At 43.8% G+C, this 25,135-nt stretch overlaps 1 protein-coding gene across 4 annotated transcripts; it reads right to left on the reverse strand.

The window, feature by feature from the left end:
- Positions 1 to 14,979: 14,979 nt before the first annotated feature.
- On the reverse strand, positions 14,980 to 19,721 carry PDP2 (pyruvate dehyrogenase phosphatase catalytic subunit 2). Of its 4 annotated transcripts, none has more exons than XM_033070033.1 (2): positions 19,626 to 19,721; positions 14,980 to 17,067 (listed from the first exon to the last, which is right to left on the reverse strand). In XM_033070033.1, the coding sequence occupies exon 2, from the start codon at positions 17,010 to 17,012 to the stop codon at positions 15,408 to 15,410; it is 1,605 nt and encodes a 534-aa protein (XP_032925924.1). In that variant the 5' UTR covers positions 17,013 to 17,067; positions 19,626 to 19,721; the 3' UTR covers positions 14,980 to 15,407. The 4 variants fall into 4 exon arrangements, with proteins under 4 accessions (XP_032925924.1, XP_032925925.1, XP_032925926.1 ...); XM_033070034.1 differs by having other exon boundaries at positions 19,503 to 19,717; XM_033070035.1 differs by lacking the exon at positions 19,626 to 19,721 and adding an exon at positions 19,511 to 19,593 and having other exon boundaries at positions 14,980 to 17,069.
- Between the last annotated feature and the right edge of the window lie 5,414 nt (positions 19,722 to 25,135).

The following is a 25,135-nucleotide window of genomic DNA, read 5'->3' on the forward strand; positions in this document are numbered from 1 at the left end:
GGAGCAGTGATTGCTAGCAATCACTTCATAACAACAGGGAAAGCTTTCTGTCCTTGTTACCAGGACAAATGTGTTCTCAGATAATTATTTCACAGTATCATTGGCATAAACTCCCTCAGCTCAGAACACCCAAAGCTGTGAACGTCCTGGCTCAGCAGTCCCAGCCTCTGCAGCAGACACCCACAGTGAGAGACAACCAAGAGTTACTGCTTGCCAAAGACTTGCTGAAAGCCCAACAGAGTATTTGGAGCCAAATTATTGGAGGACTACTACTACTACTACTACTACTACTACTACTACTACTACTACTACTACTACGATACTACTACTACTATTAATAATAATAATGTTTTACATTTTTATATTATAATTATGATGGTGGTGATGATGATGATAAATTAAAGTATCCCGAAATGAGCCAGTTTCTTTTATCTTGAGACACCAAAGACACCAGGAACAGCCTGGTGCTGTTGGCTCAGCTCAGCTCTCCCAGCAGTATGAGAACTCCTTGGAATTACCAGGCAAATTAGGAAATAGGCAGTGAGCATTCACAAAGGGATTTGTAAAGCTCTCCCTAAGGAATGATCCACATCTCTACTGTGCAGGAAGCAGCACGTTCCCAATCCAGCCATAGCATGAGTTTCTTCCCAAGGGAAAATGGAACAAATGTCGCCTTGAGGACCAATGGCACTGTAATGTTATGATTCCAACTGGACCAGCCTGCTTAACTCTTAGTGAAACTTTTAAAATTAATACTTGAATAAGCCTTTTAACTTTAAAAAGTGCTGATGGAAATTCTGAATTGCCTTTTCATAGGAAATTAAGATTTTTCATTCCTACTCTAAGGGGGGAAAATTTTTTTGCAGAGTTTATTTTCCTCTAATATTTTGTTGCTTACCTCCAAACATTCCAATTTTTATCCTGTGAAAATCAGCATGTGAAATGTGACTGAACAATCCAGTTTATTTAAACCAACAGAAAATGACGTCTCATTTTTAAATGAAAATCAGAGCTCTATAGGCCATTGAAAAAGCTGTGTGTTAAAACTTACTGTTTTAAAGGAAAACCTTTTCATAAATTAAAAATTACCTCTTTAAATCACTTTAGTGATTGCCCTAATGCTGTAACTTGGCAGGTTATAGGCTTTACAGACAACTTGTAAACCTTCCAAATAGACCTCAATCATAGAAGTAATTGCATGGTCTTTATAAAGCAATCTGAACAATTATGCTCCAATACAAAAATCAATTTCCCCTATAACCAGAGATGAATCAGCTGCCCATTAATGAATAAAGATTGTGAATCATCATCTTTAAAAGATTTAAGATGGGAAAATGTAACAGCTTCTTAAAATTGGCTCCTGAGCTTGTTTGTTCTAGTGACTGCATGACTGAGGTGGTTGGGAGCTGCTGGAGATTTTTCCAGTGTCCCAAAGTTAACCTGATGGGCAGCTTGGAACTGCCCCTCCCAAGGACACTCCTTCTGTGTGGGAATGTCCCCTGCTCTCACCTGGGCTGGATAACATCACAGAATCAGAGAATCACAGAATCACAGTCTCAGAGTCCCAGTCACAGAATCAACCAGGTTGGAAAAGACTTTTGAGATCGTCCTATGACTCAACGCCACCCTGTCACCAGACCATGGCACTCAGTGCCACATCCAGCCTTTCCTTAAACACCCCCAGGGACACTGCACAAAGCAGAAGGGCCTCCTTCAGCTCAACATTCATAATCAGTTCCTAATTTCCTGTGAAACAATTCCCTCCTCCGCCAGTATCAATTAAACACGGTGTGAGTCAGATGGGACTAACGAGGCAAGGCAGCATCAGTTCCTGCAGAAATTCTGTGAGCTAATGGTGATTGGCAGCTTTGATCAGAGGCAGCCACTCCCAAGCATAGTATCTGTGTTTCATGGATGGGGACTGTTGCGTTTAAATCACTAACACGAGAAGGCAAGATACACCTCAGAGATTTTCACATAGAATAACCCAAATTTACTTCTGCTTGCCAATGTTTGTACTTTATGAGGATTTTACATTCTTTCCTCATGCTTTTTGCTGAGACTTCTCTTTGTGAATTTTGTGAGTGTATGCCTAAAAAATTTAGGCAATGTATTATTTTTAGTCTCTTTTTATAAGCATTGCATAGGATGTAAACCAACACATCCTTTGCCAGAGGGAAAAAAGTTTGCAAATCCACCGAGACCAAAGGAAAAAGACCAGCATGCAAGAAGTACTTCTGTAATTTTGAAATGAGCATGACAAATTTATTTTTCAGGTCAATGTATGATTTTCTATTACTTTCTTTTCCTTAATCAGTCCTGGCTTACACTACCCGTAGTGTAATTAAGATCATTAATTTAATCTAAAATTGAAATAGATTTTTTAAAGTCAGTTTGTGCTTTCAGCTCACACATCAAGTCAGCTGAATGTGAGGTGCTAGTTTTGACCTCCAAGTCTTCTGAGCTTCACAAACACTAAGAATCTGCTTAGACTGACTGCCCATTCACACTTGCTTAGTTTTGAGAGAATGGTGTTTGTTTCTGTGGAGGTTGAGGGTTTGGGGGCATTTTTAGTTTTTGGAGAAGTATTGTAATAAGGCACAATTCAAAGAAGGATACAGTGATTTTAAGCTTCAGGCTTCCTTCTTCTGGCTTCAGAATATTCTAGTTGCTATTTAGATAGTCTAATTTTGCCACAAAATTCATCTACATAGGTGCATAAGAAATTTCTAGTTTCAGGGAAGTGAAAGATGATTTCTAAAACAAGTGTCAAAAAACACAGGAGGAAAGACAGACATCACCTTGAAGTTACGCAAGTTGTGTGCATTAACAGCAGAAATGACAAGCACAAGAAATAAACGAATCACAAACACTACTAAAAAAATGTAATTTTAGGTACTGCCTGTGTCCTTCCCATTAGGGTGGTATAAGTGGGTCTAAACAAGCATTTGCAGTTTCGTCTAAATCCAGCAGCTGCTCTGATCACCCAAAAAGCCATGTGAGAAACAGCTGGGGAAACCAACTACCAGTCTTGCCATTATCACTGCTTCTTTTCTTAATGCAGTGCTGGGAACACAGAAAAGTCATCTTTATCTTTCAGACACAAATATTAGATATTTTATTTTTTAAAAAAATTTTAGCCAACACAATTTTTCAAAGTGGAAAATATCTCTTTAAATAGTCCTCTCAAAAGATCGAATGCTTGGCATAACTAAATGAATTTTTGCAGTTCTGGGTGTGAACAAGAAAAACACCTCATGTCAAAGACATTTCACTCTTCACAGTGAGGAGGAGGAAGCAGGACTTGCCCAAGGGCTGTTCGTGCCCTGTGGCTGAGTCTGAGCTCAGAGCTGGCACTGCCAGGGCTCACAGGATTGATCTGTTTCTAGCACGGTCTGATCTCAGCAAACTCTCCCACTCCTCTGGGTGCCCTTTATTCCTTTCTCAGGCATTTACAATATATGCATTTTCTTGTATGTTTTGTGTGAGGAGAAGTTAGAGAATTGGGATTGCTCACCTGCACAGGAGAAGCTTTGGGCTGAGCTCAGGGTGGCCTTGCAGGGCCTGAAGGAGCTGCAGGAAAGATGGAGAGAGACAATTGGCAAGGGCTGGAGGGACAGGAGCCAGGGAATGGCTCCCAGTGCCAGAGGGCAGGAATGGATGGGATCTTGGGCAGGAATTGTTCCCTGGCAGGGTGGGCAGGGCTGGCACAGGGTGCCCAGAGCAGCTGTGGCTGCCCCTGGATCCCTGGCAGTGCCCAAGGCCAGGTTGGACACTGGGGCTGGAGCAGCCTGGGACAGTGGGAGCTGTCCCTGCCATGGCAGGGGTGGGGCTGGGTGGGATTTAAGGTCCCTCCCAACCCAAACCATTCTGGGATTTTATGATGATGTAATTCTTAAATATCAAATGTCATATCTCAGAAAAATGTCCTCCAGCTCCCCCTCATTTCCTTATGGGTCTCAGGGTGCTCACCCTGCACAATGAGCTTTATTCCTCAGTGAGGAAAGAAGAAATCAAGACATTACTCAGGGTATTATTTCATGGTAATAAAACTGACTGGTTTGGCATCCAGCCGTGTTTGAAATGTGACAGTAAGGGAGGAATTAGAGCAAAGTCTTCATGCATGCCCAAGTTCAGAGTTCCAGTTCTGGAGGCACTGCGTGCCCAGAGTTAGCAATTCCCAGAGAAATTCATTGTGGCCTGATGCAAGCAAGCCTTTATTTTTCCATGAAGGTAGATGGTTTAGAGGCTTTATGCATTTTCCAATAGTAATCCTGCTTGGGACAGTGAAGTAGAGTCACACATCCATAAATTTGCCTCACCACCTCAGCATTAAGTGTTGATTCAGGAGTCATATTTGCCTTTTGCATATGAGGAAGACTGGCAGTGGTTAATGAGACTTGAATTTCATGGAAGCCTCACGTGGAGATAGCCCAGAATAGCAGAAGATACCAGAAATCATTTGTTTATTCCACACTATTTTCCTTAGCATTAACTGCCCTCATTTTTTCTTCTTTCTCTCCTTCCAGTATATGCTGTCTTGAATCTCTTTTTCCAGATGGTTTCTGTCACCCTCAACAGTAATACAAAAATTGCCCATGTGTTGTTTATAGGTTCAGAACCAATTAGCTAAGACTTTGCTTTCACTTCACCAGCTCGAAATTTCTGTACATCTGATCACATTGTTGCAGCTGTGATCCTAATGAGCTAGAATTTCTCATTTTGGGGGGCCCTAAATTCTATTTATAGAGTCTTTTCCAACAATGAATTCATCTGTTCAGAAAACAAGGTTGGACTGTGCTCAAAAATAACTTATAATGAGCCATGTCAGCAAATACCAGATAAAGGTAGTGCTGAAAGAGGGAAATGAATACTTTAAGCTCATTTATGATTTATGAGTTCAGGGTTGAAATGGAAGTGGCACGTAATAATGAACAATGGAAATATCTCTTGTTTGGAAAGTGCAGATGAATAGAACTTTGGGCTTGAATAGGTTATTAATAGGTTATTGATCCAACCTATTTGTGCAACAAAAAAAAATAGAAAAGCGACAAAAGTTCAAAAACTGGTCAGCAATAGACAAAAATATACTCCATCAGCCAATAGCCAAAATAGAGATCAGCCATATGCACAGCCATAAAAATAGAGACCCTTAAGCATCAGTCATGGCTATCTCACACCTGAAACCACACTGCACGTGGAGACACAATGTGCACATCCAGGACATCCCACTCTCACTCCTCCCAGTTTTTCCAAGCAAAATTCAATTGACTCTGGACAGTCCCAGGTTGTCATGGTAGTGAAAATTTATGTGACCTCCATGGAGAGCACAACACTGCATTTCCTACTTCAGGCCAAGGAATCAAAAATTCAATGATTTTTGAGAGATGGACATTTGCTTTCCTTCTACTTTCCCAGTAGGATTGTCCTGCTGACCAATGCCTCACGAGCTCTGAGTTCTGTGCAATGCCTACATCACTGGCATGTTTGGTTTTAATTCAACACTACCCTGGGAACCAGAGCCAGCCTTTGCTGTGTTCCTAAGGAGCCTCTCAGAAATACAGTCATGCCTCTCAGTTCATGGCAAAGTTCTTAGAGCAGCTAAAATGCCATCAAGTTGAGAAAACCTCCTTTGACAAAAAAAAAAAAAAAGTTTAAATGGATGCATATTTATACCTCTCCTTTTTCTTCACAGAGCATAAAAATCATATTTTCATTGCAAAAATGTATTTAAAGCAGGAAGATCCTGGTGCTCATGGCTGCCCAGGATCCCAGCTTGCCATCAGGTCTTGTTCTTCCTCTAGATCAAGTAGTATTTAGCTACACTTACACAAAAATAATATATATTATTATTTTTGCTGCAGCAATCAGGTGGTCTGGTGAATAGTACAACCTGTTCAGATTTATTCAGTAATTTTGTTACATTTTAAGTAGGAATGTAGGCTCCTGCTGCAATTTGCAGTTTTCACAAAACATAATTGCAAAATACAACTCGAGGAGAGCTGTTTGATTACAGCTGTTATTTCCTGGGTACCACGTGGTAATTTTGCAATAAGGGCATAAAGTAAGAGCAGGTTCACCTGTTGCTACATTTCCTGGGTCACATTCTCCCTCTTGCTGTAATTAACATCAGAGCTTTACAATTCCTAACCTCTTCAAAAATGTGCAAAAAAAAGCAATAGAAAATTCTTGCACTAAGCTGGAGAGGCGATTAATTACATCCATAACTGGAAAGTTTTTGAACTCTCTCAGCAACAGAAGTTTCGTGGGAGATTGTTTTTATCAGCAGGATGAATAAAAGATGAGTTGGCAGGTGAATCAAGTAGAAATATTTATTACTAGCATGCACTGAGAATGACACTAGAATGCCTCTAAAAGCCTGACTGGGGAAAAAAAATAAATGAAAAAGCCATTTAAAAATTAACTCTCGCTCCAGAAAAGGAAATGAAGATAACCAGATAAGCAAGCACACCGTGTGGTTATAAAACCACACAAAAATTGAAGTCAAAACAAAATTGAAGCCAAAATGAAATTGAAGCCCCTTTTCCTTTAAGCCACATGGTCATAGGAGGGCAAAAATGTCCCGTTGTTTCTGCGGGTTTTACAGAGGTTTCAGGCTTTTCACCACACAAACTCAGGCTATTGGCAGGGCCATCTGCTCCTCTGAAGCCAAAGATTTCAGAGACATAGGACTTACCACAAAGTCATAATAAAAATAAATAAATCCCCTTTTCAGCAGTGTTGGGTCTTTTACTATTGTTGCCATAGTTTCAATAATACAGCAATTATCTCTTATTCATAAACTGAACTCTGCAAGTGAGGGGAAGATTCTGTGGGCCTGTCTTGGGAATTCACAGCAGAGAACCTGGCAAAGAGCAGGGTCCTGAATGCATCAGAATTAGGGCTGGATGCACTGATTTTATTTGTTTTACATATGCTTTTGAACAGTCAGAAATAACTATTCTTTTTTTTTTTTTTTTAATAATAGGATGATGCAACATGAGCCCCAATCCTGGAAGATTTTAATCATGACCTATTATTTCCTCTGAAAATCTGGCCAAATGATTGGATTTCACTTCCAATAGAGTGAGAGCATAGAAAAGATATGGTTAGCAAAGACTCCAAATGGGTTTGAGATCAGAGCCCAACCCAAGGCCATGTGTAGAGCAAGTCCATGGAGGACCAACTCCAAAGTTCCCAACTTTGCCCTGCTCCACCACTGCCCAGCATCTTAATCCTTCAGTTGAGTTCCGCTTATGGTCTGGTTGTTTTATTTTCATGGTGAGTGGTTAGAAACAGACTCAAATCCCAGGCTGAAGTTTGGGGTTACACAAAAGGTATAGCTGGTCTAAGAGGATGATGCTTTACTTTTACTAAATAACAATGAGGACAGAGTTATTCCTGTGTCCCCCAGCACTTCAGATGGGTGTTATTTGCTGTGTTAGTTCTGCATTTGGTGACAGCAGCAAACAGTGGGAGAAGCTTTTCCATGGAATTGTGGATTATTCACATGTGCACCTGGCTGAAACCACATCTGGTCACACTCTGGAATTCCCTCATCCTCCTGTGTGGAAGAAAGTCATGTTCCCCTTCTCATATTGCTCTAAAATGACAATGTTGCTCCTTTTTCTTGATGTAGTTGCTCAGAACAATAATCAGAAAATGTAATACCATGGAGTAACAGGAATAGGAGGGGGAGAGGCATGTGGGAAATACAACAGCAAGAATACACAGAAAATGCAAGTTTTGATAAGTTTCACCCAGTGCAGGCAACTATGTCCAGGAAAAAAAAAAAAGAACTGGAGATAAAAGGGAAGGGTAAAAGGTAGGGAAAGCTTCATTTTACTCAAGAATGCCAGCTGACAATGAGGCTGGAACAAGACATCTCTGTGAACACCCAGACCAACAGTGCATTCCCATTCCTGCAGCAGCATCAAAATGCAATCCACAGACTATTTGTCCAAACGAAAAGGTTTGAACCTAAGCAGGAGTGGTACTGCAGCTGGAGCTGCACAGCAGCAGGAGGACACACTGGGGTTATGGCTGAGCAAAGATTTCCCCAGCTCTGGAAGCACCTTTTCCTCTTGTGCAACTGCAGCCTCTCCAGAAAACTCAGGCAGGTGTGTCCTGGCTTCACTTGCACGTTCTTGTACCTCACAGTGCCAGGACAAGGAGACTATTCCACAAAGCTTAACCCCTTAGAGTACTTGGGCCATGCAAACTTGGTATTGAATAAGAATTAATGTTAATTAAACTCTTGCTCAGATTATCCCGTTCATAAGTTTAAAGTACTGATAAATCACGGAGAATTTTTAATATGTGTGCAGGTGATTGGTGGCTTTTTCCCTTCTATTTTTAAGAGCATCTGAAATTTATGCTATGAAAAGTAAGAGCAAGGAGAGACTGGTCACACAGCACAACAATCCTTTTTGCAAAACTCAGGTGACATCATCTGGCCAAGCTCGGCTCTGCAGGTACCAAAGCAAGGATTACCCAGTAATGCACTGAAATGGGAATTCTGCTTGTTAGAAGAATCAACACAGAACTGTGGAGCTGTAAGAGCCACCTCAAAGCAACCAAGTCCATTTCAGAGGGGACAAACCAAAGTGACTGAACACAAATAAAAGGAGCAAGCCCAAGGCTCCACCCTGGCAGCTCAGAACCCCCTGCCCTAGCAGCAGAGCACTTCCTCCTAAAGCACTGCATTCAACTGCAGGTGGGAAGAACTTCCACAGGGAGAACCTCTGGGCTGGTTTAGAAGTACAAAGCCAGAGTCTGAACTAAACTACCTGCCCTAGAATAAGTCCCTATAGGATTGGCTCCAAAATTTCAGCAGGGAGGCATGGGAAGTGAACTTTATGACCCACTCATCTGCCACCCATATAATTTTAAATATTGCCTGCTGACCACAGTTTCCCCTTCTGCACTGTTTAATTCAGAAAACCCTCATTAAGCCATGCAAATTTTTCTCTTTCAGAAAAGTGCCCCTAATAATAATAAGTTCCCCTAACCTAAATAAAAATCATAATTATTCTTTCCTGCCCCAACTGCTGGCTCCCAGTCACCCTTTTCCTTGAGGATATTGAAGAGCTCCAGCCAGAGCATCCCCAGTCCCTGAGACCCGGCTCCAAGAGGCCAAGCTCCAGCAGAGGTGCCCTGTGGAGCTGGTACAGGCCAGGCTGGGATGTCCCTGAGCCACCAGCACAGAAATGACCTCACCCAGCTGACAAGTGCAGAGATCCAACAGGAGCAGTGTGAGCCAATCCTGCAGGATAAACACAAGCATCTGGTAAAATGGCAAGTGTTCTACTGGACAGTTTGAAGGTCAGTGTCCCCACCACAGACACAAGGAAGGGAAAACATTCTTTTCATGTCACACCATGCTTTGTAACCCCAAGAGAAACTCACACCTTGAATTCTCCCCTTTCTAGTTTCTGTGGAAGTACCCAGCCTGTGGCAGTACAGAGCACACACCAGCAGTATGACAAACTGATTCCTGACAAAACCCCAGGTGTGCAGATCTCTGCCTCTGTTCTCATTACAACTACAGCTCTGAACAGAGCTCTATTCAACTGAATACCAAAAAACTCTTCCCCAATTTTAGGCAAGTATCTTCTTCTGGAAGAAATCAGTCCCAAACAATTTTCTTTTCTCTTTACCTGTCCAAGAACAGATAAATACTTGGAATTAATGGGAATAAAGCTAAGCCTCAATGACTAAGGACATGAACACTTGCCTTGCTACTGGTCTATCACAGGAATAAGGATTTATTGTTCCTGTAGGTGTTGTAGGGGAGGGGTTGCATTATTTTAAGACAATTACAACATTTTGAATGTTACAATGATGCTTTAACTGCTGATGAACACATACATATCAAAATATCTTTCTGTAAGTGTCAAATTATCTGGAGTCCAGTTTGAATATTTTGGCCAGTGAACTCGTGTCCCCTGTGCTACCTGGTTAATTTAATGGAACCTCAATAGTGTGAAGATGTCTTTACTCTCATTTATTAAGAGTTGTTTTCATTGTAGAAAAACCCCAGGGCTACAAACACTTTGGAAAACCCAAGCTGTTTACTTCTACCCCAGGCTGAACATTTGTGCTCTCTGACCTGGAACCTGGCATATTTCCCTAGGAGCTACATTCCAGTGCAGCAACCAAAACACTGCCTTTCATCCATTTAATAAAGATTAGTTTTATGTGTGGAAGGAGTATTTTTACTTCCAAAAACAGCGATTCCTTCTCACCAACTACAAAAAAAACTACAAAAAAAAAAATTACCCTCTCCCAACTCCAACTACATTATGGAGGTCTGAATACTTAAATATAAATAAGCAGAATAGTACAGTAATTTCACGAATACAAGCCGCACCATTTTGACTTAGATTTTGCTCTCAAACCAGAAATGCGGCCAATATTCAGGAGCGGCTAATATGTGAATAATTTTCTGACATTTACAACCTCAGAAGTGCCAGCCAGGGTGCCGAGCCGAGCACCTGCCAGTAAAACCCAGGATTTCGCGATTGTTACAAATTGGATACTGTGTTGCGCAGCGGGTGGGGCCAGCTCAGCGCCGGCAGCGTTGGGGGAGGGAGGGGGGCAGAGGAGTTCCCTACTTCAGGTGGGGGAGAGGCAGGGGGCTCTGTGCTGACATCCCCACAGCTCGGGGAGGAGGCCGCAACGGCGCTGGGAGCAGGGGGCACTCCGTGCTCACCCGCCGCCGCCGCGCTGGGACCAGGCCGGCGCCGCGGGAGCGGGGCGTGCTCCGTGCCCGGCCGGGGCCGCGGCGGGAGCGGGCCGCTCTCTCCGTGCCCGGCCGGGGCCGCGGTGGGAGCGGGCTGCTCTCTTTGTGCCCGGTCGGGGCCGCGGTGGGAGCGGGCCACTCTCTCCGTGCCCGGCCGGCGCCGCGGCGGGAGCGGGGCCGGGGTGAGCAAACCCAGAGGCGGCGGCCATCCCCGAGCGGCACCATCGAGCTGGGCCACCTGGCCCCGTCAGCAGCCCCTAGCGGGCCGAGCCTGCACAGCCTTAGTTGAGCCAGTAAACCCCCAGCCATGCCGCCGTTCTGTTACTATTTGGCAACTTTGTTGCACGCGGATCCTCACTGCAAACCACAGAGCGGCTTATATTCGGGTGCGGCTTATCTATGGACAAAAACCGAAATATTTGCCAACACCCAGAGATGCGGCTTATAGTCAGTGCGGCCTGTATTCGTGAATTTACTGTAATTTAGGAGTTCTGAAGAAAAAAGGGAGAAAGTTTTATTTGAGCTCAAGGTATAAGTTTTAGGGAAGAAAATAATATTTTTTTCCAGTATTTACATCCATGCTTCACCTCAGATGTTTTATTTTAAAGTCATAATGTTCATAATTTTAAGACACAGAATTTGTGTGACTGCTATTGACTATTACTTCTCTTATTGCTGTGGAAATGAAGAACACGAAAGGCAAGCAGAGCTATCTAACCTAAACCAGACTGCCTGCAAAGATCTTTCTTCCACCAGACTTTCAGTACTGCAGGAGTTGCATATAAATGTTCTCACAAATCTTCACATCATCAAGCTTGCAGGAGCAGGTTAATGCAGTTAGCTTGCTCACATAAAAAAATTTTGACTCTCCAAGTCACAAAATACTATTTTTATTAGTGCCAGTTAGTTCTGATTGCACTAATTAATTGATTAACTAAGAGATGAAAATACCTATGATCCAGTTCAAATGGGTACAATTTTCCTCACCACAAGTGTATGGTGTACACATTACTGAGAATTTAGAGTGACTGAAATCTGGAACTTTGTTATAATTCATTGGATAGAAGACACAACTGAATTGCTGCCAATTCAGGTAATTTCAGGGTGCAGTAAATTGCTGAACTCATGCAACTCACCGTGGCTGTAGTGAATAAATGTATCACAAAATATTTTGCTGCGTGCACACTGTCACAGTTCAGCACAACCTTTAATTTCTGCAGTGACTTTAAAAAGCGATTCTTTCCTGAGTAAATATACACACCTAATACTGCAGAGAATTGAGGCTGATAGGGATTGCAAGAAAATGCAATGTTTCAGCAAGGTGCACACTTTATTCTGTTTCAGCAGCTCTTCAGAGCTGAAGATCGCTCAGGCTTGATGAGAGAACACCCCTCATTTTGATCAGGTACAGCTCTTTTGGATCACCTGGTACCAGCTGCCAGAGATGGTGAAAGGAGGGGGGACAGCATTGCCACCTTGTTCTTCTGTGAGCCTGGAGGCAGAACTGAATCCCAGTGCTGATGTGGCTGCAGCAGCTCAGCTGTTTGATGGGATCAATGACACAGCAGATGGTTGGGGTGTGTCACCTCCAGCTGGCTGCTCCTGGCACCTGTGTGACAGCTACAGAGAGATGTCCAGGGGCTCTGTGGTAAGAACCCACAGCTCTATCATCTCACAAAACTCAGTGCTCTGATAAGAATGCAGAATAATACCTTGCTTACCTGAAGGTTGTCTTCACCACGTGCTCAGCATCTCAGAGAATCAGCTTTGGGTTTCCAGAGTTCTCACACACTTCTACGTGCATGGACTTTTCACCCTGGGGTGTTCTCATCCTGCTTAGTCCTAGCTCACACTCATTTTGGGGAGGGGGAGGAGTTTCTGGCAAATTCCTGTCTTTCCCTGTGTGCTTGCCCAGGGTGGTGGTGAAGTCACCAGCCCTGGAGTTATTTAAACCCACGTAGATGAGGTGATCAGGGACAGGGTTTGGTGGCCTTGGCAGTGCTGGGTTAAATCTTAACTAAATCTTAGATATCTTGCCAACCTAAATGATTCTAAGTATGGATGGATTGCCTTCACTGATAGCAACAAATTCCAGGGAATATGCAGTTGAACCCATGATTTGTATTTAAAACCCCAAGCAACCAAACCAAATCAAACTTTTAACTGTTTAACATTATCCTTTTTCACCACAGATGATTATAGTGCTGCATGTCAAAACTGAACAAACCTACCATGAAATGGGAAATAACTTTCTGATTTTGAGACACCTTCTCCTAAACGATTTCTACCAATTTGCAGGTGCAGTTACAACCTACACTCAAACAATGTCTCCAGGAGTTACACTTGATGAAAAACTGCCACAATGGCTCTTTCAAGAGATGACCTGGATTTCACCACTGGGTGCTGAAAGGGACAGAACTTTCTGTTTATTTTATCACACTTGCTGCTTTGCTACACTATTCTTGCAGGAGCAGTTTGGCTCCAAGTTAAATGTTTTCTAGACTATCTTCAGAAGACATGTCTCAGTTCACATCCCTTCGGTAAGGGTTTAGCACCTTTGTGCCTCTGGCTACACTGGTAAGGAATTTCTCTATTAAGAGGTAGTGAGAAATGCTTTTGCACTACTTTGTGGGTAAATTTCAAGCAGTGAAACCTGTAACTGAACACTCAAGAGGATTTGTAAGAGCAAACAGAGCCCAGTGAAGGCAGAGGGGTGCAGGGATGCTGCTGAGGAGCTCTCCCCTCCTCATCCCCCACCCTGAAGGTAGAGCAGTCCCCTCCCTCCTGAGGTTAACACAGGAGCCATCCCTGCCTGCCTTTCCTGGCAGAGGAAATCTCAGTCCCCACAAGCCTGGAGGATGAGAGCAGGGCACCCTTTAAAAAAAGCTGGACCCCAGCACCAAGAACTTCAGCAACCTCTGCAGCCTCTGGCACAAACACAAAGTCTGCCTGCAGCCCTTATCACCCAGAGCTTGGGGCAGATTTCCTGAGGTAAATCCTTTGTTGGTATCAAGGGGGAACAGACCTACTCTTTGACTCTGCCTTCAGTTTGAATGGCTGGATGTATTCCAGCATGTACTAGATAAAAAGAAGAAAAACAATTAACGGTAAATTCAGAAGTTTTTTAGGGATGCATTTAGCAATTGCAGCACTGAATTACTGTCAATCCTGAATAGTCAAAAGCATGAATATTTTTTCAACTGTTTTAGCTTCCTTGTCCTTCTAATCTCATCTTCAAAACAGATTATTAAATACCTGAAAAAAGCACTAAGAAATTTTATATGTAAGGAAAAGTACACAAAGAGCCCCCAAAAATTCAGCAAATGCTACCAGATAAAGCCCCAAGACCTTATCTACTTAAGACCTTGAGAAAAAAAAAACCAACTTTTTCATCTGTTGAACTGTAGAAAGATAATGTTTTTAAGTGAATTTAGGAAAAAAAAAAAGCAATATTTTTATTTGCTCTGCTGCACCCACACGAGTTCTTACTCAGCAGCAGGAACAGTAAACAGATCTATATTCCCAGTGTGCACATCCCTGTGGGAAACAGTTCCTGCTGAGTATAAACAAGGAAGAGGCACGAGAGAACACCATATGTAAAAGCTAATTTGCAAGCTTGGACAGCACTCTGGAAAGGTCAGTATAAAAAAAACCAAAAAACATTGTAAAATACACTTTTGTGTATGTTCAGAGACTAAAACATTCATTCATTAGGGAAATTAACTCTGTACCTATAAGGAAAAGCAAGAATGAAAGATTAAACCTATTTTGGAAAAGTATCAGCACTGTTATTTCTTCTAAGTTAAACCTGGAGGGAAAGGTGCTCTCTTTTGCTGTATTTACTTTTAGGTGACTTTTTCATCTTCTAAATCTGACAAAAAATTTAAATTACAATTGGTGGATTTGATGCACACCACCTCATAGATCAATACTTAGTAAAGGGTACATTGTTTAAGCAAAACACTCAAAGGCTTAAGTCTAGTACTGCTAAATCCTGAACAGGGAATTGTGAAGACCCTCACGTGTTTGAACTCTAAGCTGCCACACAAGTCCACACAGTTAAGAGAAAGTGAATTCCCACTTAAAAAGAACTGCATAAGAAGATACAATTTTTCCCTTGCTTAAGGAAGAGATTCAGAAAAGACATCTGACAATCCTGGGGCTCTTCCAACAGCCTTCTTTCATGTTGTTTTATGAATATGGGGCAATTTGTTAAAATATCTGACACATCCAAAAAAGGTTTGGTAGTTAATTTATTTAATTCAGTTACAGTGCTTCAAAAGGATGCTACTTGTTCTCCACAAGAGCAGAGCCTGACACTCCATGCAGCTACACCTATTATCCATCTCTACTAAACTGTACCACTCTCAGTGAAATATGCCTTGTTTGTCCATTGGAAAGTTTTACCAGAGGTTCTCATGGAATCAGAACTGGTCCACAATCTTTAGTTCAGTCACATTTCAGTGAGGTTTTATGAAAACATTTTTTCTTCAGTGTATACAAACCTGGAAACCCAGGGAAATTTCACCTTTTAGAAAGTTATTTTCAAAGCCAGTAAGTAACAAAAAGGTTAAGGAACTGGTAGCAGCTGGACTACCAGAGAGAGAGGAATGGCTCGGTATGGAAGTTCCCTAGTGGTATCGAACTGCAGCAGTGCAAGGCTCTACTCATGGTTCCTGTAGTACTCTCCAATAGCTTCTGAGTTGAAGTACACCACGGTGACAGTGATGTCATCCCTGTACATCCTGGCCAGGTCCTCAGGCAGGGTGAGCATGGCAGCCAGCTTCTCTGGGTCCACCTCGCCGTACTCGTTGCTGCCGATGGCGTGCCGGATCAGATGGGTGGCGATGTTCTGGTCCAGGGAGGCCAGGCCTTTGCTCTTCCTCTGCAGCAACAAGTTGTGCATGTAACCCAAATTAACTGGTTTCTTAAAAGTCAGTGGTGGTTTCTGCATGTTGAGCTCTGTAAGGTGTCCAGCAACGAGCTGTACAACCTTCTCATTACTCAGCATCTCCCATAGCCCATCTGATGCAATAACGAGAAACTTATCCTTGCTTCTTAACTTGTGGTATGTGACTTCAGGTTCTGCAGTTAAATAAGGGGGGGTATGGTAGTTTGGAGGAACGTACTGATAAATGTTTAGAGCCTCAACATCACAGCTGTTTTCGAGAATGCTGTGTTGTAATTCTTTACTCCATTTTAATTGCACATCTCCAAAAGCTCTGGAGGGCATGAGAATCCCCAGTAATCTGTCATTCACAAATAGGGTTTTCTCCTCAGATCTAGGATGTTCTCTCTTCAATCTTCTAATTTCAAATTCATCATAGGCATTGTGGTCTCGGGTTAGAGGTACGGTGGACCATGTTCCATCTTCTTCTTGGACCCCTAAAACAGCTCTGCAATCACCAGTGTTTGCCACATGTAGATGAACACCGTCAATGTGAGCTACACAGGCTGTTGCACCAGAAAAAGCCACTTGCAGGGCAATATTTCTCATCAACTCATTTTCCTGAGGAGCCTGAACTTCCAGTGATATGTCTGAGTCTAACCTTTTGAATGCACAAATCATGGCTTCTTCCAAGCTAAACCCCGGCTCAGCATCCAGGTCCAGTAAGTGCTGCCAGTAAACGCGGAGGTTCTCAAAGTACTGCGAGGTGATTTCCTGGTACTCCACATCGCTGGGATGCCTGTGCCACTGCAGGATGGGCCGCACCGGCTTCATGGCCTCCACAGCCAGCTCGATCTCCTCCAGGCTCTGGCGGGGTAGGAGGGACACGGCGATGTAGTGCAGCAGCCTCTCGCTCACGGCCTGGGCGCAGGCGGCGCCCGCGTGGCCGTCGAACACGCCGAACATCATCCCCGCCGTCTGCAGGCACGTGGCCGCGCTCCGCCGGTCCTCTATTGGGCTGTTGGAGGCCAGCTGGTTGCTTTCAAACCTCAGCACGGAATTTGTGTTCTTGCCATTCAAACCCAGCGTTCTGTGGGACAGTTCGCCCGCTCGGAGTATGTCGTTGATTTGTGACGGAGACAACTGGAAAGCAAGATGTTCCTCTTCGGTGGAAGTGTGCCGGAATGCTTTGGGAAAGGAGAAAGTTCTGTCTAAGCTGCAGCTCCCAGCACGGTAGGGACATGTTTTGGAGAAAACAAGCTTCCATTTGATCTTGTTTCTGTTTGGGATACAGATGGAGTACTGACGTCCTTTCCCTTGTAAAATAATGCTGTTTCTGGCTGAGCTTAAAACCCAGGATGATACAGTTCTTGACATCATAAGTCACTCCAAAAATGGAGTACCTTCCTTCAGTAACACAGAATGTCCTTGCAGCCTGGAATATAAATGTAGGAAAGGGAAAATAATTAGAAGGTTCATAAGAAACTTTTTATACAGAAGCACAAAAGCATACCTAGCTCTCAGAAATGTTCAGAACTTCCTTCCTAAAGAGATTGCTATAGATAAAGGTATCTTAAAAGTGATATAATTTCCATCACTTAATTATAACCAAGGATATGACTGCTCCTTTTAACTCAACAGAAAAGATAATTTTTACTTTCCAGAGAGGGTTTTTTCCTCATTGTGGCAAGAATAAGAAGAAATGGCAACATTACAAGAAATGTTATCAGCAATTTTACAACAAAAGCCTCGTATAACATGACGCAGAACAAATAGATCTAATGACCTTGAAAATTGTGACTTAAGTGACATTTATTGCACAACCCTCAAAAAAGCCTGCTAGAGTACAACTCTATTATTAGACTCAAAATTTCACACCCAAGAGAAGATAAGTACTTAAACAAAAAAGATTGGTCAGTTAATGATTTATGGAAACTACCATGATCCTCACAGCTAGAACAAGCCAGTCTTTCCAATTCTGTTACAGCTTAAAAGCTCAGCTGTTCTTTTTTTTACCTTCAAGGTCTTAACCAACCCTCAGGCAGGCAGGATCTTTTACACAGCTGAAGGCAAATTCTACTGCTGGTTAATTTATGCTTTTTTCACAGCATTGTGCACTCTGGTGCAGTGAAAGCTATAACACACTGACTTTTACAGGTTCACAATTTAGCTTGTTCATTCAGAGGACACTTAGAAAAAGGCTGCCAACAGCACCAAAACCTCAGGCACTTCAGCAGCTGAAGCTCCTCAGTTGCCACAGGGGAGGTCCTCACATTGTCTCCTGCTTTCAATAAGGCATTCCAGCTGTGGGATATTGCTAAGTACAACCAGATGTTCACTCACAACAGAATTTTGCCCCATGGATTTCAAAAATTCACAGTTACTCCCAAAATACAATTGTAATTGTACTTCCAAAGTACAATTACTCCCTAAAGATCCCACTAGCAGCCACTGAGAACAAGAAAGTTCTCTGTGAGCTTTCAAACACTTTGAGGTGCCTGTGACACCACTTGCTCAGGCCAAAGCCACTACGTGCTGCTACAAAACCAGATTTTAGCAAGGCACTTCATAAAAAATAACAAGAAACCAGCCAGATCAGATGAGTGGAAATGTTTCCAAGAAATCAGCAGGAAGTAAAAGTCACCCTGAGCTACTCTAAACAGAAGGCCTACTGATGCAACCCAAGAACTGCTGAAATCCTGTTTAGAACCCATAGCAATGTATCATAAAACATTTCTGAAGTGTGTTACCCATACTTAACACAGAAAAGAGCAGACAAGCATTCCATCAGATCCCACCACTATGATTCTGGTGGCCTGGTGAGAACAGGCAAAGACACAGCATAATTTCACTGCTGATGTCAGGAAAGCAAATGGGAAGGCAGTGCCAGTTCACTGTCCAAGGCTTGCCTGCAGTCTCCTGGGACACTGCATCTCCCAACACACACAACGCCTTTTGTTGTCCTACAGAAACCAAAATAACAGGAAGACAGCTGACACTACCAACTCCAGCAACAGCTAAACCCAAAAAGCACCTACAGCACAAGACAAGCCAAGGTCTGCCAACCTTTTTCAGTCCATTCCCTGTCCTGTTTCTCCTTCTTTCTCTTCCGGCCCCTCTCAGCCACACGAGCGTGAAACAAGGATGACTTTCACACACTTGATCAAAAAGCCGGTTGAAACAGTGTTTTAACGAAACCTGCCACGTTCACACCGGCTGGCAGACAGTGCGAGGCGGTGCGGCTTTATCCCAGCAGAGTCACTGACACCGGTTCGCCCTGCGCTTGCCCAGGTCAGGCACCCTGAGGAGCCCTGGAGCCCCTGTGAGCCAGCCCTGCCCACTGCGCTCCCACCCTCGGGTCCGCCCCAGCCGCAGTGTGTACACGCGGCTGCCCAGGACGCCCCCGGTAGCGGTGCTAAGTAAAGAGGTGTGCTAAAGGCTATTATGTAAGAGCCAATTATTACATAAACTCGCTCCCGCTCCAGCGCCGGCACTGCCTCCCCGGGGACGCGGTGTCCCAGCGGGGCCCCGGCACGGCCCGCACAGTGCAGCAGCGCCCGCTCTTCCCAGTGAAATGACAGATACCCGGTACATTTGGATTTACAGCCCCTCTGAGATCCCCACAACCCGCACTTCCCTCACTCACCCTCCTGACACTGCCCACACCCACCCCACACACATCCGGCACACACCGATCCCTGCCCCGCCACCTCCGCACTGCCCCAGCCCCGCACACCGACACACGGAGTCCCCTCTGCCCCCAGAACCCTGTACCCGCACCCGCTGTCCCGCACACACCCCTTTGCTCCCGCACACCCACCGCACCCCGACCCCTGCGCCGCCGCAGCCCGTGCCCCGCACGGCTCCCACCTTCCCGCTCCCGCTTCCGCACAGCCGCCGCGCCAGGCCCGGCTCCGCTCCCCGTGTCCCGGCAGGCTGCCCCGGCGGCGGCCGCTCTCTGCCCGCCCCGTCCCCCGCCCCGGGCGCACCCACCGGTCGAGCAGCCGCCACTCGCGCCCGCCAGCCCCGCGCTGCCCCCCGGCGGGGCTGAGGGACGGCGCTAACCGACAGCCCCGCCGCCCAACCCGCCGCGGGTTCCCGTCAGGACACGGCGGGCGGGGCCGGCCCCGCCCCTCCGCCATGTTGTGCGCGGCGGGCGCGGCCGCGGCGGGGCCGCCCGGGCTGAGGGGCCCCGGCCCCCGCTCCGGCACCGCCCCGCGCCCGCCGCGCTGAGGGGCCCGGCCCGGCCCGGCTCCGGGCCGCGCTGGAACGGGAGCAAAGAGGAAGCGAGTGACACGTGTTAGGAAGAAAAAGCAGCAGCGGGGGTTTCTGCCTCGTTAATAACGTCCAAAACCACGCCGTTTCCTCGCCTTTTCGGGTTTTTTCCTAGTACGATTCCACACCCTTCAGCGCTGAGGACACCGGCCGATGAAACTCAGAATCGCAAAGCTCTTTTGTAATTAGCTCTCCATATAAATTATGGAGAACAAAAAGGCTCGTTTTGCTGACTCCCCGGTTTTTTGGTTTCATATGACTGCTTGTGTCGATTAACATTTCCACTGAGCGGTTCTGAGCCTCGTGAGGAGGGGAAGGAATGGGCCCAAAGTGCATGGTGGTTAATCAGTACTTACTGCTGTTAACACAGTGGTTACTGAGTAGATCCTGTTCTAAAACCTCTAACAAGTACTTTTGCAAAAACGGAGGCTGGCAAGTCACAAGAGGCTTTCATGTTATCAGCGCATCTTTTAATTTGCCTGGCTTCTTGTACTGAAGGATTTTTAGTTGAATAATGTGGTGCAAGTATCCTAGGTGAGATGATAAGCATGTTCCTGGTTATCTCATGTGGAAAGATGCTGTTCATCCTCAATTACTCTGAGCTTTCATTTGTTTCTTGTTTTTATTATAGCAGTGAAACATAGTTTCATTTGCATGAAAGAGCCTACCAACCCTGTGCTCCCACCATGGTTAAACGCTTCTCCTCAGCTGAAAGCTGTAACTTACTGCTCACATGTTCATGCAGTAATTGCATGAATTCATATGCGGAAGCTGAAGTGACTTAGGAACCATGTAAATGAAGGTGAAACAATTAACAGTCCTGCAGGAGATGTCCCTTTTACTCCATATTTTCTAAACACAAGAAGGAATACCATATTGAAGGTCCTTGACAGGGCTGAGCATGAACTTGATTTGAGATTTAGATTCTGCTTTAGACTGATTATGCTGATTAACTAAAGTGATATATCATTAAAGGAGCAAATAGTAGAAATGCTACTCTCTGATATGAGCTGAGGAAAGAAATGGTATTGCTCAGGCTTGCAGTGTTTCTGCCTTTAGGAATATCTAATAAAAATGGCAAATTTCTGTAGCAACAGTGCTTGGTTGCCATAGTGCTCTATGTTCTTAATTTGCATTGAAAAAATTAGAACTCAAGTTTCTTTAAATAAAACTCAGATTGGTCTTGACATTGTTAATTATATGTGAGCAAAGTTTAGTCCTGTGCCAGAAGAAAATCCTTATCTATATTTATTAAGAAAATTAGTCTAATTACAGGTATTGTATTAAGGTGTAGCTATAGGTTAAAATATAACAGATCGTATATTTAGATTTTTTCCAAGGAATAATCTTATCTGCTGATACTGCTTGTACAGTCAGCAGCCCTGGTTTTCTTTGCAAATACATTCTTGAACTCATTTCTGTGTTCTTGTTTAGGCCAGACTGCACTATTTGGAGTTTCCTTCTTTCCCATGGATCATTAATTTTCCCCCTGCTTGTTCATTTGGACAACTGACTGTTGTAGCTGCTTTGGTACAGCTTAAACATCTTCTGCTTCCAGAGGCTGTGAACAGCTGCCCCTCTTCTGCACTGCCTTCACAGCAGGTGCTAGCATGGATTACTTTCCATGACCTCATTGATATTCATGAAAAATTGGGGACTCCTGATGCTTATTATGAGGACACACAAAGATCCGAAACACCAAATAAGCCAGATATCCCTAAGAAAACAAGTCTAAAAATGGACTAATATTTCTAATAAATAGCTAATCCTTTTGTCAAAAAACTGACCAGTAGCAAAATTTTGAATCCAGAGAAAAGTAGTAGACTGCTACTAAAAATAATTTCCTAGTTTTCAGAAGTTTTTCTGCAATAAAGAGACTCAGCCTAGTGATACAAACTAGAAAACAGCAATAGACGCAAACCCTTTGGAAACTTGTGAACATGCAAAGGAAGATGGGTCCCTTGGACTTACTGTCTCTCTGGCCCATCTCAGTGAACACAGACTGAGTTTTGTGCTTTTTGTACACAAAGCTCCACAGTCTAATAACCAGCTTTCGGAGAGGAAACAGTAGCAGCCCATAGAACACCTTCCTGCTGAGCACCTTGAAGCATGTCCCCCATTTGCTGGCTGTATCTTGCCCTGTGAATAATGACAGACATTTCATCTGCTCTATATGACATTTTGGATTTTCACAAAAGGCAAATTGGCATCTCAGATGCAGAAATCTCTTACTATGAACAAACAAAACCCACAAACAAATGGAGAAATTAAGAGAGCTTGAGGTCTGTGCAGTTTCTGATTTGGTTGCAGCGGTTCCCAGTCTGATCTTCCTAAGTAATCTAAACCAAACACTCAAATGCTAGGAAAGAAGGCAACCTGCAAGAAACATCGATGAACAGAGATAAACACCATGAACAATTGTAGGAAAGGTGCCATTCCAGCTCTCCTCTTGCAGCACAGGCTCAGCAGTGTCTGGAGTTGCAGGGGTTAATGTGAAGACCCGGTTTAAATCATTGTAATTGCACTGGTGCAAAGGTCTTTCCAGCTGCTATAATGGGATCTGAATGCCACATGGATCATTTTTATTGGATGTTGCTTAAAAATTGGTTTAAGTTAAACAAACAAAGGTTGATTAAGGTTATGTGCCACTGTAAAAGTAAATTTACGTTTCTTGGGGTCAGTTTTCAAGTCCAGGAAGAAGTGGTTATCTGTAAAAAAGTCATTATATTCCTTTCCTCTCACTTCTCCTTCCACCTTCTCTTCCTCCAACAGACAAATAAGGAGAGCTGGCTCCTAAATTGCTGTATTTAATATTCCACCGTGTTGATATGAAATTAAATGATTTGCATCATTATGTTGCTGTTCACAACCTGGAGTAAGATGCTGAAATTTGCCTAAATTTCAAATGCAGTGCAGGTAGCAGCATAAATGGAACATCAGAGGAGTGAAAGTTACCTGCCTTACAGCTGTGCAAGTTAGAAGTAGTTCTGTGCAAGTCAGTCAGGTTCCATCCTCTGCTGTGCTTTCCTCAGGGTGAGTGAGAAAAAGTGAGAGCCCTGCTCTCCCAGGCAGAGCAGAGACAGTGCTTTGTGCTCAATGCTGTTACTAAATGGCTGCTTCTACATGCAGAGGAATTCAGAGAGGAAATCAGCTACACTGAGGTATAACACCCCATTTTCTTCAGGCTTATCTCTGTTTTTTTCCTGAAATGCTCCCTTTTCTATCTTCCTGACCTTTGAACTCCATCAAAAGCACTATCTGGTGTTGAGGTACCTTGCAAAACTTGTCCCCAGTTCTTGTATTTGGATTCATTTACCCTGTTGTGGGTTGGCGGTTTAGAAATTTTTCCCATTATAATGTTAAGCTAGCCGGGATGGCTCTCCTATTAGCCATTAAGAGCTGGAGACAAAGGACTAGCTGAAGCAAGCTGATGGCCCCATTAGGGAAAGGTGGAGTCCCGCTTTTGTTTTCGGCAAGTAAGAGGACACTGGGGGTAAGAGAACTCTACAGCTCGCCGGCCGAACTCGAGGAGAGAGGTTCTTTTTCTCCTGTTGGGATCAGGCTTCTTGGATTTGGACTGCTAAAGCTTCCTGCTTCCTCTGAACAACTGGGAACTGGGACGCCCACGGTGAGCAGAGTTCCTTCCTCACCCTTTTCTTCCACCTGGGGCGGTAAGGCCACCTGGCCCCCTCCCCTGCCCCTGCAGCAGCCGCGACTAAGAAGCCACCCGCCCTGGTCCATCGGAGAGCCATTGGTGACTGAAAAAGGGACTGGGACTGAATTCCGTTCTGTTCTGTCACTGTTTTTTTTTTCTTTCGTATAGCTGATGCTGTTTTTGTTTGTCTTATAATATTTCAGTAAAGAACTGTTATTCCCAGCCTATACCTTTTTTGTGCCTGCGAGTTCCTGAATTCCCTTTTCCTGGTAATACTGTCCCTTTAAACCGGGACAACCCTCATCATGAATCATTATAAGTCTGCTACATCATAGCAACTGTATGATGGAAACACCTAAAAATTCTTCTGCTTGCAAGAAATTGGGGAAAAACCCCAAAGCTGAACTGTAACTACAGCTACCAAAATTTAAAAGCTAAAGTTAATAGAGTGTGCAGTTCACCCAGCAGAGGATCTCTGCTCAGCAGTTAAATGAGGAATAAAAAATTGTAACTGGTTTATTGAGTTTCTTTTGTCAGACTGATTTTTATCTGAGGAAGGAGTTCCAGTGACTACATATACAGATCCAGCAAGGGCTTTTCAATGACAATCACTCATATCTCTACAAATTATTATTGTCACAGTTAAATTCTCTCATCTGTTGTACTTTGACTGAATGGGCCTTAACAATTGTTGGAACCATCGTAGCAAGAAAAGGAAGGAGAGCCACTAGATGGCATTTTTAATCCAGACTTACTGAACAAGTTCAGCTGCTGTCCTGAGTGTGAGGCCTCTGTTCTCTCACTCAGGATGGCCGCAAGCCCAGGAGAAAGTAAGTGAATGCTTGCTGGAATAATTACAGTCAACTCCCATTTTTCCTTCAACACAAAATTTGGTAAAAAACAAGGATAGCTCATGTTTAAGAATTGTTCAATCTCAAAATAAATGAAGTGCATTAAATAGGTGTTTATCTAATACAATAGTTGTAGTTTTTTATTGGATGATCAGAGTCTCAAACAACAAAGAATATAAAAGTCTTCCTTTTATGTTTTACTTCCCTCTGGTGAAAGATAGATCATGTTCTTCCATCCAACAACTGAAAAAAAACCCAACAAACCCAAACAACTCTGTAAGCAAAACCAAATTTATTTCTGCTGGAAGGTGCACTTCAGTTTCTCTCTGGAACGGAACACCTTGGGGTGATGCAGCATTTAAAGCTCTTTGCAATGGCTGAGCTTTTATAACAGTCATGTAAGCTAAACATTTTTTTCCTGCTGTTCATGAATAAACCACCTTTGAAGAAACTTATGTACTGTATGCCAGGTCACAGCATGGAGCAGAAGACTTTTATATTGAGGGGGTGGAGCTGGGGAAAACTGGACAAAATTTCTGTACACAAGCCCTCTTTACCTCCTGTGAGAGACAGAGCAGACACCTACACCTAAAATGAGAGGAGAGCAGAAAACGCTGGTCTTGACCTGCTCTGTGAACACCTATACTAGTATTAAGGCAGCATTACTGGGATAGCTTGATTATGGTACAGATGGTAAATAATACTGGTTGAATTTTAATTAG

Source organism: Catharus ustulatus, chromosome 11 (assembly GCF_009819885.2).
Source record: "Catharus ustulatus isolate bCatUst1 chromosome 11, bCatUst1.pri.v2, whole genome shotgun sequence".
Classification (NCBI taxonomy): domain Eukaryota; kingdom Metazoa; phylum Chordata; class Aves; order Passeriformes; family Turdidae; genus Catharus; species Catharus ustulatus.

Bases quoted from the DNA above. Each gene is read 5' to 3' on its own strand.
- PDP2 (XM_033070033.1), bottom strand. From the start codon at position 17,012: ATGATGTCAAGAACTGTATCATCCTGGGTTTTAAGCTCAGCCAGAAAC.